We start from the raw sequence: 12,683 nt of genomic DNA, 5'->3' as shown, positions 1-12,683 counted from the left end.
ATCTTACGCTAAATAAAGCCATTGATATTGTCCATCGCTCTGAGGATGTGAAACTTGGCTTAAAGGAACTTAACAGAAGGTTTCTGAGGTTCAGACAGTAAAAATTCTAATGCTGATGAGGGCTGTTCTAACAAATTCAAGTCTAAAACTCGTATCAACCAAGAAAGAAAAGTATGTTTGTTTCAAGTGTGGCATTCCTTGTCATTTGGTAAACTAAAAGGTCATTACACTAGGATGTGTAGGAATAAGAACAAATCAAAGAATAGAATTATTGACTATAAGAGTCAAAAGGCTGAGCAGGTGCAAGAAGTTGACTGTGATATCGAAGATGATGAATTCCTTCCAGCTGTTTATGAAGGCAACAGTAATGCGAAAGAGGCTCCTTTTTGAACTGTTGTAATTGGTGATAAAGATGTAAGGAGTCATGGCAGACTCTGGTGCCAAAAGCACCCTTATTAGGGATGAATGTTTAAAGGAATTTCCTAATATATGTTTATCACCTCCAGACATCAAGCTAGTTGGGTATGAGAGAAAACCCATAGATGTATTGGGATTTTTCACAACTACCATAAGTTTTAAAGGAAAATCTATTTCTTCAAAAGTGGATTTTGCAAGGAAGGGTTCATGACTTTTAGGTTGGCCTTAACATAGAGATCTTATGATCACGCTTGACCCCAACCATCAAGGTAAAGTTCTTGGGTACTCTGATTTGATTCTTCATGTCAATATTGATCCTGCATCCGAGTGGGAGAAGCGGTTTCCAAGTGTATTCTCCTCTTCTGAATTAGGTCTTAAACATTTTGTCCACAAAATAATTCTGAAACATGTTGCTGTACTCTGGATCCACAAGGTTAGAAATGTTCCATTCAATTTAAGGAAAGCTGTCAAGAAAGAACTAGAAAGATGATGTAGTCTTGATGTTATTGAGGAAATTGAATCTTGAGAATGGTTGTCACCTGTTGTTGCACACAAACTTAATGGCCAAGTCAGATTAGGTGTGGACTTATGAACTCCACAACAGTGTGTGGGTGAACAGTCATCCTCTTCCCAATATTGGTGAGATGTTTACCAAACTTAAAGGTGCCTCAATATTTTCAACCCTTGATTTGTCGAACACCTATTATCAGATAGCCCTCCACGGAGATAGCAAACATCTCACCTCATTTATTACCCCTGAGGGTGCTTTTAGGTACAAGTAAATGCCTTTTGGATTAATATCTGCATTCTCTGTTTTTCAAAGATTAATGCAGAAGTTGTTTAAAGACCTCAATAATGTATTATATTTTCAAGACGGCATTCTAGATTTTGCTGGTAATTCACAAGAACATGCTGATCCTTCACAAAGTTTTGTGTATTCTACAGGACAATGGTTTGACTTTAACAAAGGACAGATATAGTTTGGGGTGACATCTGTCGATTTATTTGGGTCATTCCAAAAATAAGCATGGCATTTTTCCCAAGCAAAATCTTTCGCTATTGAACAAGCACTGGAGCCTCAAAATAAGGATCAACTAAGATCTTTTCTTGGTCTTGCAGAGTATTACGCTGTTTATTCTGGTATTTTCTGACAAAACTGTACATATGAGATCCCTGATGAAAAAGAACCAGTCATTTTTGTGGGATGACAATTGTGCCAGCGAATGTAAGCATTTGAAGAAGTATATCTCTTCTGCACCTGCATTAGCCACATTCAATACTGCTTATGACTCTGTAATTGTCTCTGCCAGCAATTTTGGTTTAGGTGTTCTTAAGGAAAATCAAAATGGTCATTTAGTTATAATTGCTTTTGCATCCAGACCAATAAGAGCTGATGAATGCAAATACTCCACTTTAGAAAAAAACTCTTGCATGTTGGTGGGGTATTGAGTTTTTTCGTAAGTATGTTTAAGTCACTGCCTTCAAGGTGCGGACAGACCACTGTCCTCTTGTAGATTTATTTTCAACAAAAGTTTGTGGTAGAGCCACTTCTAGAGTGGCCAGATGGCTGTACAAGTTACAGGATTTTCATTTCAAAGTAAAGTATATTCCTGGGGTAAAAAACATTCTTGCTGATTTTTTATCGAGGCTACCTGTGTCTAACAATGTTGTTGAAGAAGATGAAGATTTAGAGAATGGTATGTCAATGTGCGAGGTGTCCAAGAGATGTATCAAAGAGAATCAGTGGAGAATGGCGTGTGACTAGGACGTGGTGCTAAAAATGTGATTAATTACATCAATGTTTCATGGCCTAGGAAGGCTGACATTACAGAAAATCTTTCCTTTCATTCATGTAGCCCAAGTATTGTCTCTACCTTATTACGTTTTAATGAGGTTTGCAACTTGTTGTGACTGTAGATTTGCAACAAACTATTCTTGATATGTCGCATGAAGGGCACCCCGATATGACCAGTATGAAAAGGATTGAAAGCGAGTTTTGGTAGCCAGCGATGGCTAAGTGTGTGGAACACAAGGTTAGATGTTGTGTTGAATGTTCCATTAGCAATAAATCTAAAAAAACTTTCTTATGAGCGCCTTCCTATTGATAGATCAGAATGTGTATGGCAATGTGTATCGCTTGACATTGCTGGTCCAATGAGTTTGAGCCATACTATGTACGCTATAGTTCTTATTGATCAGTTATCGCAGTGGCCATATGTTAGAATAGTTCCACATATTACCTTGACAGTTGTTCCATTTTTAATTGATATATTTGAAAGAGAAGGGTTTCCTGAATCGCTTCAAACAGACAATGGGGTGCAATTGACATCCATTAAGATGAGTTTTTCTTGACAGTCATGGCATTGTTCATAAACGCTCCTCTGTTTATTATCCCTAGAGCAATGGAATAGTGGAGAGATGGATGAAGGTGTTCAAGGAAGGATTACAATTAGCGGTTTCTAATTGAAAAAATTGCAACTAGGCCATCAAAGAGTTTCTTTGGAGTTACAGAAATACTCCAGATGCAATGGGGGATGTATCTCCTTTTGAAAAAATGAGGGGAAGGAAAGAGTGTGTGTAACAGGAGTCAAGCATAGATGAGTGTTATTGTGTAAGGAAAACGACAAGTGTGTATCCAATCAACATGGTAAAGATTCTATTTCTCCTTTGAAGATAAATGATTTGGTACGTGTGAAGAAAGTTAGAGTTGTGAAGTCTGAGTCTCGGTTTTCCCTTCCTTTGAAAGTGGTCAGAGTGGCTCGCCAAGTTGTAGAACTTTGGCTGGAACGTTTGGAGTCTGTCCAAGGTGGTGAAAGTTCCTCAGTGATTGTGGCCTGATGATAAGACTCCTGATTCCACAGTTAGGTCATCTCCTAAGCAGGGCCGGCTCTAGGGCGATGCGACCGCTGCCGCCACACCGGGTGCTGGCTTTCTGGGGGCCCTGTCTTTGCAAGTTTATTATGTGTTTGAAGCACCTGCTGCAGCGTTCCTTTCGTCTGGCAATTACCAGGCCTCTCAAACAATTCAAGATAACTTATGTGATTATCTTCCTGGAGAGAGATCAGTGTTTTCTATAGTTGAGGTTTTGACTTGTGTGAAGTTAGTGCAGAGGGTTAATATGCCTACTGCAAAGAACGTGTACCAAGTAGAGTGCATATAATATAAACCGATCAGCATGTTACTGCTTTTAAAAGAGACCTCCTTTTGTTACTTGCAATTTATAACATAAAGTCCTAATATACAAGAGTGTGCTATTAACTTTCATCATAGAATTTCATACACACTGCAAAGTATACATTAGAACACTGATTAATTTTGCAAAAATTGCTAATTTGGCTGGAAATCGATTCTTCTTATTAAAGAAAACTCCCAACTATGCTGTTTCTTTTTCGACTCGGAGTTTGTGCTTCTCCTCACCAAGCACTCATAAACTATACTGCATACCAGTATGGATGACAATTGAGTCCTACACTTTGTCCTTTGGCTTGTGTAACATTTCCTATACACTGATTTACACACGTCTGATTGATTCTCTGTGTAATGTGTGTGTGTTGCTAAGTGCTCTGACAACCTACAATGGTATGCGTGGCGCTATATAACAAATTCAATGCATCTGAGAAAGAATGGAGACTTTGGGCCAGATGTACAACCTGCCAAATAGCGTCTCGCAAATTGCGTTGCATTTGCGGCTCGCAATTTGCGAGGCCCTATTTGGAATGTACAACAGTGTGTTTAACACGGTTTGCGATTCCAAACGTGGTTGCAAATTGCGAGGCTCATGAATAGTTAAGAGCCTCTCGCAATTTGCAAGCCCATTGGGAGTGACAGGCCCTCCCTGGGATGGTGGCCTGCTGGGCTCCTTAAAGGAAAACTGGATGCATTTAAAACAAAAAATGAAACCTTTTCTTTTCATTTTTTAAGGGCAGGCAGTGGTCCCTGGGACCACCCCCTGCCCTTAAAAAATATTGTCTGCATTTGCAAATGAGGAGAAGGGTTCCCCTGGAGATCCCTTCCCATTTGCGAATGTATTACCACCTACTTCAAGTAGGTGGTAATCTGCAAGTCTTTTGTGACCCCGGTTGCAAAACATTGGTACATAGCTTTGTGGTCGCTTCCTAATAGTCGCAAAACAGTATTTTGCGAGTCGCAATTTACATGCGAGTCGCAAAATACTGTTTGTACATGGGCCCCTGCTTTTTAGCGTGCACACGCTTAAGTGTCGTGCATCTGGCCTTGGTCACTGTTAACTGGTGCTAGTGAGAGAATCCGTGGTGGAGGAGATCATTGGGGGGGGAGGGGTGCCAACAAACATTGTCACACAGGGCGCCACCAGCGCTAAAGCCAGCCCTACTCCTACGTTTTCGTGCAATGGAACAAATTGGCGCATATTCTTCCTCAACAATCAAATGTTCCAGATAAGACTTGTGTTCAAAGACAACGTCCTGTCTGGTGTAAAGATTATAATTTGGATAAATGAAATTTCACTGTTCCTTATTATTGATGATATGTTATGCTTGTGTTGGTTACACAGGTTTCTTTCTACATAATCTTTAGTTTAGTTTTTATATTCTATTAACTTTTTTTTTTTTGCTCTGTTCACGAAGGGTAATGTGTGGTGTCTCGCTGATCTTCTAGAATTTGGAATGTGTCCCATGTTCCAGATTCCAGGGCAGACGGTTTGGCCCATGCTTATTTGATGAATTTGACCTGTTTATCTCCTGAAAGAATAAACTCGCTTATCTACATTCCTATGAACTGTAATCCTTCTGATACAACAACTTTAAAATTAGTTGTGACAAGAGAGATGGGCAAGGATTTGTGGTGATGAGGCTTATTTTTGGCCGAGCGAGAGAAACTAATTACCCTCTCCAGTAGTGCTAACTAAAAGATCCCTGCTTGTTTCTTTTTGTTTCAGGTTCCCAATATTTAACTTGCATATTTCGTCTTCTGTTTCAGCCACAGTTCTTTGTACTCCTGATGGTTTCTTTGTTGTGGTCATTTCTCGCGATTTTGTGAGCCAATCTATCCGCTTGGATACAGCCCACTTTGCAGATGGAGGTGCTTCCTGCCAGCCAAAGGTCGCGACTGCATCCTTTCGTTTGTTCCGTTTCCCTCTACACCAGTGTGGCACCATTGTCCAGGTTACTGACTAGTCGGGACAGGAGAAATTGGATGGGAATTGGCTTGTTTGTTTGCACTGCAATCCCTAATTTTTCTTTATCTCCCAAAGATGCGAAGTGATCGTATTGTGTATGAGAATACGCTGAAGTCTGCCATTGATGTGCAACACTCTGAGAATGGGTCCATCACAAGGGACACTGCTTTCATGTGAGTAGACCTAGGAATGCTTTCTTTTTCCCTTTTTTTCTTCAAAAGGATCTGGGGTCCTAAATTGACTCCCTTGTCTCCTTCCAGGTTGACTGTCCGCTGCAGCTATACCACCAATGACTCCCTGCAGGCAATGGCTGAGGTCCTCACTTTACCTCCACCCCAGAACATCTTTGAATCTGGACCTCTTCGTTTGGAGATGAGGATTGCAAAAGGTGATGGCAGTGAAACTCCTAAAATTCACACACTTGGTGGGAGAATCATGGAAAGGAACCTCCTAAATTTACGAACAGTAACATCTATGTAATGCATTCTCATCGATTAACTCTTACTTACGAGTTATTGCATGAAGGGCGATCCACTCTAATTCCCTGTTTGCATGTTTTGAACCATAGCATGTATGCTATATTTCCATAGCACATGCTGAAACAAAAATGCAGTGGAGTGCTGTACAGGGTCAAATACTAGCGTAAAGTCAATGAGTGATAGATGTAGCTGGTTTGTTGACTGTTAATGCACTGTGAGGTAGCAGTATTTAAAGATGGGAGTCTTCAATTATTTCCTTACTTCAAGCAGTGTTTCAGGCGGTCATGCAGGATATGGAGAGGTTACCACGGAGCCTGGATTCATTGATGGAAAATGCATACTGTCTTGTTTTTGTCTTTTTAGCACTTCGTCTGCAGTCTGGTGGTCTACTGGCTGCAGGTGTGCTTAGAAACCTCAGGGATGGTGACCATGCCTGAATGGTGATGACCTTGGAAATGGTGCAGTTTAGAAGATGGTGTGGGCTGTCTAGGGGACCCAATGCAGCTCTAAAAAAAATAGGATCAATTCACCCCCTTCTGACTGACCCTGGATCAAATGTGCTGCAGCATGTAGGAATCCCGTAAGGCGGGCTCTTGTGCAGTTTGGCAGGTCATGGAGCAGGTCATACCCACTATCCAGGCGCAAGACTACAAGGGCTTGAACAGTAGTTCTGAAGTTGCTTTTGGAAAGAAATTGTATCACATTCTTTAGAAAAGAGCTGGTAGCCATCTGCGTTTGTTGGTTGTTTTTGGGATGTACATATGTTCTTTTGGAGTAGAGGTAGTGCCCCAGTTCACAATAACAATTGTTTAGATTAAATGATTCTGCGCTTAGTCTTTTGAAAACCTCTAAATACACGTTAAAAATGTCTGTCTGACCACAGTCGTCCTAATCTGCCCTGCAACTTCCCAATTTCTTTAGTGCCTGGGCACCACTGTCCAAAAACAGGTAGCAGAGTCATTATCTGCCACTTTCCAATTTCCTGTCAGTACAACGGGTCTTGATTTATTTTTTTGTTGCAGTCTCCCCAACTTACATACTATATATACTCCACATCTGATTTTGATTTTCATAAGCAGGTTTTTGTAAGCTGTGTTTGGCTTGCTGCTTTGACAGAAGCTAGAATGCCCTCTTTGCTAGTCCTTACTCTCTTTAGTTTCATAGGAGGTTGCCATTGAGCTTTTCTGCTTTTTGTTTGATACAACCCTGCATAATTAGTCTATCCAGATCAGGAAGGAAGACTTAGTATTTCTTGACTTGGGGGCGGGGGGTTTGGCTGTCAATCTAAGTTGCAACCTTTTGTAAGCTGCTGGCAGTAACTGACTGACAAATGTTTATTTTATAAAATAATTTTTTGTGCCATGGTGAATGGGTTGTGGAGTTGTCAGCTTCACGGTCTAATATGGAGTCCTCCTTTCCCTGAATGAGTTGTGAATGGGTACTTGGGATAAAGTAGCTTGTCAAGCTAAATGGCTTAATTGATTGTTCATTAAACATGATTTGGTTAGGAGTTGATCCATTTGGCTTGGACCAAAATACTTAAATAGGAACCTGGGTAATGGTTGTCATTCTAGGCTATCCAGTAGGTCAGCAACCTGAAATACGCTTGTATGTCTCAGACTGCTGTGTAACATGTAAAAAAAATGACAAAGCCAATACAACTTGTTACACCATCCTACTTAATTCATAGGAACTTTATATCTGAACAACAGACTTCATAATATGGGGACTCTGGTCACACCTCAGAAAATGTAGACCTAATTCCTAGCTAGCCTACTATCTGAACCCCTAAACCTACCAGGGTACTAGATGGTATTGACAACCTCAAACATGACTATTGTTATTCCCCAATGAAATTCTGGACACAGATCTATCCTTTTTTGTTACTTTTGCATGCCAAAGGTAAACACAAAGATTGTTTCAATAAATGTTTGAAAAGCCACTTCATACCTTTAGTCTTGTATAGAAAGTGTGTAGTGCAATTAGGCCGTTGAAAGAACGCATTGTAACCAGCATTATGCAAAAGGTGAAAAGAAAGAACAGTTCAACCATGATGTTACTGTGTGGTTAAACTCCTACCTATACTACTGAGAGCATAGTGGGAGAACCCTCTGCCAGATCCATAGTTGGCCTAATCCCTCATACATGGGTATAATGTGCTAGGTAGCCGGTCTGATGTAGTACATGCTACCGCCCATTGTAGAATGGAGGTCTGAGTCTGCAGGGCTCCATCTGTCAAAGTGCTTCTTGTTCCAGAAAAATCTCCGCCAAAGTGCTGATCTGCCGGATGTGGCTCAGAAGCAAGTAAATAAAATAAAAGCATTGTTCCAATTGCACTGTCGAAAGTGCAGAGCTGATGCAATGGTTTGTCTGGAGTCTTAAAGCAGTCTCCTACGGACAACATAAATGCATGGCCATTGAGTTCCATGTCCCCCGCTTTCGACCACATATACAAATAACATGATAATACTTAGTAAGAAATTAACTGCATGTGCTTCTCAGTACATTACTGTATAAGTGTAATGCATGTAAAAAGTAACTATTCAAAAAGAAGCCAAGCTAATACTTGAAACAAAAATAGATAATTGGAGCCAGCCATAAAGTAGCCCCATGACCATCGCATATGTGCCAAAATTTGGCTTCGCCAATGCTTGCTAAGCTTTGCGCTTGTGGGAGCAGAACCCCTATATCCCAATAATCATGACTCTACCTCAATAATTCACACCCCAAACATTTCTAAATCTCACCACTTACCTCAGGAGGTTTTAGTTCTGAACTGATCAGCGTGCGAGAGAACCCCACCAACATCGGTTTAGCAGAGCAATAGAATAAGTCGTGAAGGCCACTCAATAGCAGAATTCTAGATCAGGAACAATTTAAGTAGTTTTACAACACAAATCTCTAAATCAAGCAGTACAGAATAAATGCTATAAAGGCTCATTGCAAGGTTCTACAAAATATGCAAAAGTTAGTAAATCATTCTAAGTCGCCATTGTGCAGCAAGATAGATGAAAGTCCGATAGCATTCCTAGTAGCATGAAGGAAAGATCAATCTTCTGGCTCACTCCCATAATTAAGGGGTTCTTGTACACAATTCTTGCATAAACATTAGCTAAAACATATATTCAACATGGCATGGTCAATATTTAGCAAATCAAAAGTTTCAATGTCTCATTGATGATGCGAACACTAAACCGTGTGTGTAAGCCCCGAGCAGCCTCAGTAACACATCCTCCTAAGAAGTTCAGCAAAAATACTACTGTTGGAAAACAATTAAATTACATCCATAAACATTTTAACAGTAGGCATTTTAGAAACTAAGACCACTATATGGCATTTCTATACTAAAGGCTGATCCAGTAGGGAGTATAAACTGCTCTCATCTTTAATAACATAGTTTCAATGAGAGAAACTGGTTGAAGGAAGGTAAGAGGAAGTTTCAACTTGTCAATGCTTAATTTTAGCCGGTGCTCTGCACCAGCACTTAATTGCTTTCCGGTGCTTGGCACCAGCACCTAATTATTAACACCATACTTGGAACAGTCCACCACATGGTGGCGCTGATCATCTAATTTAGAGATGAGCAGAGCAACAGTAGTTTAGGACTACAATATACATTAAAATTGCTAATACCTGCCTCCCCAGCTATTCCTTTAGCTTTGGGGACCTGGAATAATCTGAACTCTCGCATTTATATGCGAAATAGATGGTTAGTAGTTTTGGCAGCAATGACAAGGGCGATGGTTGGTGCAAGCTGCAGTGGCCTCCTGGTCAGAGCCCTGGCACTTAATATTTTACAAATTAAGCACTGACTTGTGTAGAGAATGTGGTACTATCTACCCTTGGAGACATGTCTTGCTATCCTTATTTGTCTAGATCTACCTCCGATTCTGACTGAGGTATAGTTCTAATACCAAAAATGAGGAAAGAAATAAATGTCATGCTATGGTATACGATATGAGCCGTAGTAGTAAACTGTGCGAAGCCAACAGCGGATTGCAGCGAGAAGTCCTTGGGTAATGGAAACATTAAATAACCGCATTAGAATACAAGAAAATTAATGCATATTTTGGAAAATACCAGATATCTTCTGGTTCCTGCTCTGCAAAGCCTCTGTGGATAAAAGGGACTCAAAGACCCGATAGGACGGGTGCATTCATGAGCAAAGACCGAGGGAAACCCGTCATTTAACCAATATGGCAGTTTTCACTAAAATGTGGCCTAACGAAAGCATCTTAATGAACACACTTTTAAATCCTATATAAAATCTATACCAAATGCAAATGGCTTAATTCATTGTTTGCGATTACAATTCACCATAAAAATCATTAATGCTCAATATTTGCAACAGGACAAAAATGAACCCCAAAATAACTTCTCGCTCTCAGATTTATTATCTTTAAACCTGCTAATCCTATTATTAGTCAAAGTGTACATCTGAAGGAGCTTGTACAGTAGTACCATCTCCTACTCCTGTGTCTGGTCTTGTAACAAACACCTGCTTCTGTTGTCACTGCAGCTGCTGTAGTATTTGGAGGAGGTCGAGAATTCAAAAGTTCATTAAAGGAATTGTTGTCCCTATCAGAATCTGGTTTCCTTCTTGTAGGAAACTGGATTACTGGTTGAGGTTCAGGTGAGACCCTTCTCCATCAGCAACCACAATTTGTCAGGATAAAAAAACTAACAAAACCTTCAAATTAACTGTAAGGTGGCACAAAGCAGTCCAGCTTAGCTTGGAGGGAAAGTGTAAAGAATTTATGCAGCACTTCACACAGTAGTTAAACAAAAACACAAGAAAAATCCCACACTTATTTAGGAAGAGTAAAATGTATTCTATTCGACTTTCAATCGACAAAAATCCAAACTGAGGAACTAGAGATAAGCAGTTTTAAGGATTTATGTAAAAATAGTCCCTAGAAGCACAAAGGGCCAACTGTGAATTTTTTGGTCATGCTAGACCAGGAGGGAGTCACAAGTCAGGCTGCCGACAATGGATTGTAGGCTGGGTACAGGGACCAAGTTAGGCCTGTGGAACAAAGTACCTTAAAACTGGTTATGTAGCATTGTGAGATCCCTTGTTGAGTATGTCCTGCAGCAGCTGTTGACGAAGCTGACGACGCGTGGTCCTGCGCGAGAATGCATCTCACAGTTAAAGTTCCAATGAAGTGGTCAGCAAGACTTAAAATGTCTGGTTCAGCGTCATCGTTGAGGATGCTGTTGATGGAGGGTTGTGTTGCAAAGTCCTACATCTCGATACGTGTCACAGCAGCAATTCCGAGGAACTGTGGGCTGCAGTATCTTTACATTGATGTGCCATGCAGCAGGGGTTCAGATGCAGAGCTATTAGGAGATGCATCAGGTTGTGTTGGTTCTGCCCAAAAGACCACATTGGCAGAGTACCTTCAGGCTCACTACTTGGGGTCCAGGACTGGGGTGGCACCACTTTGAGGTAGAGGGTTGAGACTCAAAGCAGACAGACGGGTGCAGGGTTAAAGGTGGTTGGAGCCTTTTCTGTCCTTGAGGCACTGATAACTAGGCCAGTCAACTAGCCCTTGGTGCCATTTTTGCAGTGTTTGGTTCAAGATACAGGTATAGTTCTTCTCACCATGTCTGCAGAGTAGCCATTCATATTAGAATAGAGCAGTATTGCAGTCCTTTTGAGTCTTCCACAGGTCCAGAGGTGTACCGAAGGGTTGGGTCTGAGAATCCAATATTTATACTTTATGCCAGCTTTGAAGTAGAAGGTACTTGTGTTTTACCCCTCAGAGGTGTTTGGAATTTCCTTCCCGGACCCTAGCTTGTCTGGGGACACAATGGACTAGTAGTGGGAAACTCTGAGTGTACTAAGGCAGAGCCTTTGTGATGTGGAAGTGTGGTAGGTGACCACCCCCCTTCCCCATCAAGTCCGAGATGGCCCATTCTGTCAGTACCTATCCCCCCTGTGTCTCACTGTCTAGGAGCAATACACAAAGACCACCTGCTAGCTACACATAGGCATGTGGCCCAGTATACAGGCTGCAGGCACCAAATGGTTTGGACAAGAAAATGCCAACTTTCTAAAAGTGACATTTTCAGAATTGTGACTAAAAAGCGGACTTGGCCACTAACGACAATTTCTAGCCCCCACACTACACTTGTCTACCTGCTCCCAATTGAAAGCTATGGCTTACTAAATGTTATAAGGAGATTCCAATGTTATCCTAAAGAAGAAGCAGGCCTTGCAGTAATGAAAAACAAATGTAAGTATTTTTCACTTTCCTGATATGACACGTAAAACTAAAGTACATGCCCAACATTTTAAATACACTGCACTCTGTCCTCTGGGCTGTTCAAGACCTACCCTAGGGGTATCTTCTATGTATTACAGAAAAATGGTTTGAACCTGGAAAAAGGTTTATTTTGCCATGTTGAAATGGTAGTGTAGAACTGCACACAGAGGCAGGCTTAAGACTTGGTTAAAGGGCTACTTAAGTGGGTGACACAATAAATGCTGCAGTATGAATTGGTGAGAATTTAGGGCCATTCATAGACATGATTTTGAAACTTAAGTTTTAGGCAAGGTGCACTTTGAGAAAAGAGTAAATGTTTACAGACTTGAGTTCAAGAATGCGGTGGAAGGGTACATGGGTTAA

At 40.9% G+C, this 12,683-nt stretch overlaps 1 protein-coding gene across 1 annotated transcript in view; it reads left to right on the top strand.

Moving 5' to 3' along the window:
• Positions 1 to 12,683, top strand: part of LOC147663430 (zona pellucida sperm-binding protein 1-like) — a 112,815-nt gene that overhangs the window by 59,150 nt on the left and 40,982 nt on the right. The window contains exons 5-7 of the mRNA XM_086950465.1: positions 5,374 to 5,558; positions 5,648 to 5,745; positions 5,833 to 5,960. Coding sequence (XP_086806591.1) covers positions 5,374 to 5,558; positions 5,648 to 5,745; positions 5,833 to 5,960 — 411 coding nt within the window. The remainder of the gene's footprint in view (positions 1 to 5,373; positions 5,559 to 5,647; positions 5,746 to 5,832; positions 5,961 to 12,683) is intronic.

This window comes from Lissotriton vulgaris, unplaced genomic scaffold, assembly GCF_964263255.1.
Source record: "Lissotriton vulgaris unplaced genomic scaffold, aLisVul1.2 SCAFFOLD_336, whole genome shotgun sequence".
Classification (NCBI taxonomy): Eukaryota; Metazoa; Chordata; class Amphibia; order Caudata; family Salamandridae; genus Lissotriton; species Lissotriton vulgaris.
This window is presented reverse-complemented; position numbering and strand designations above follow the sequence as displayed.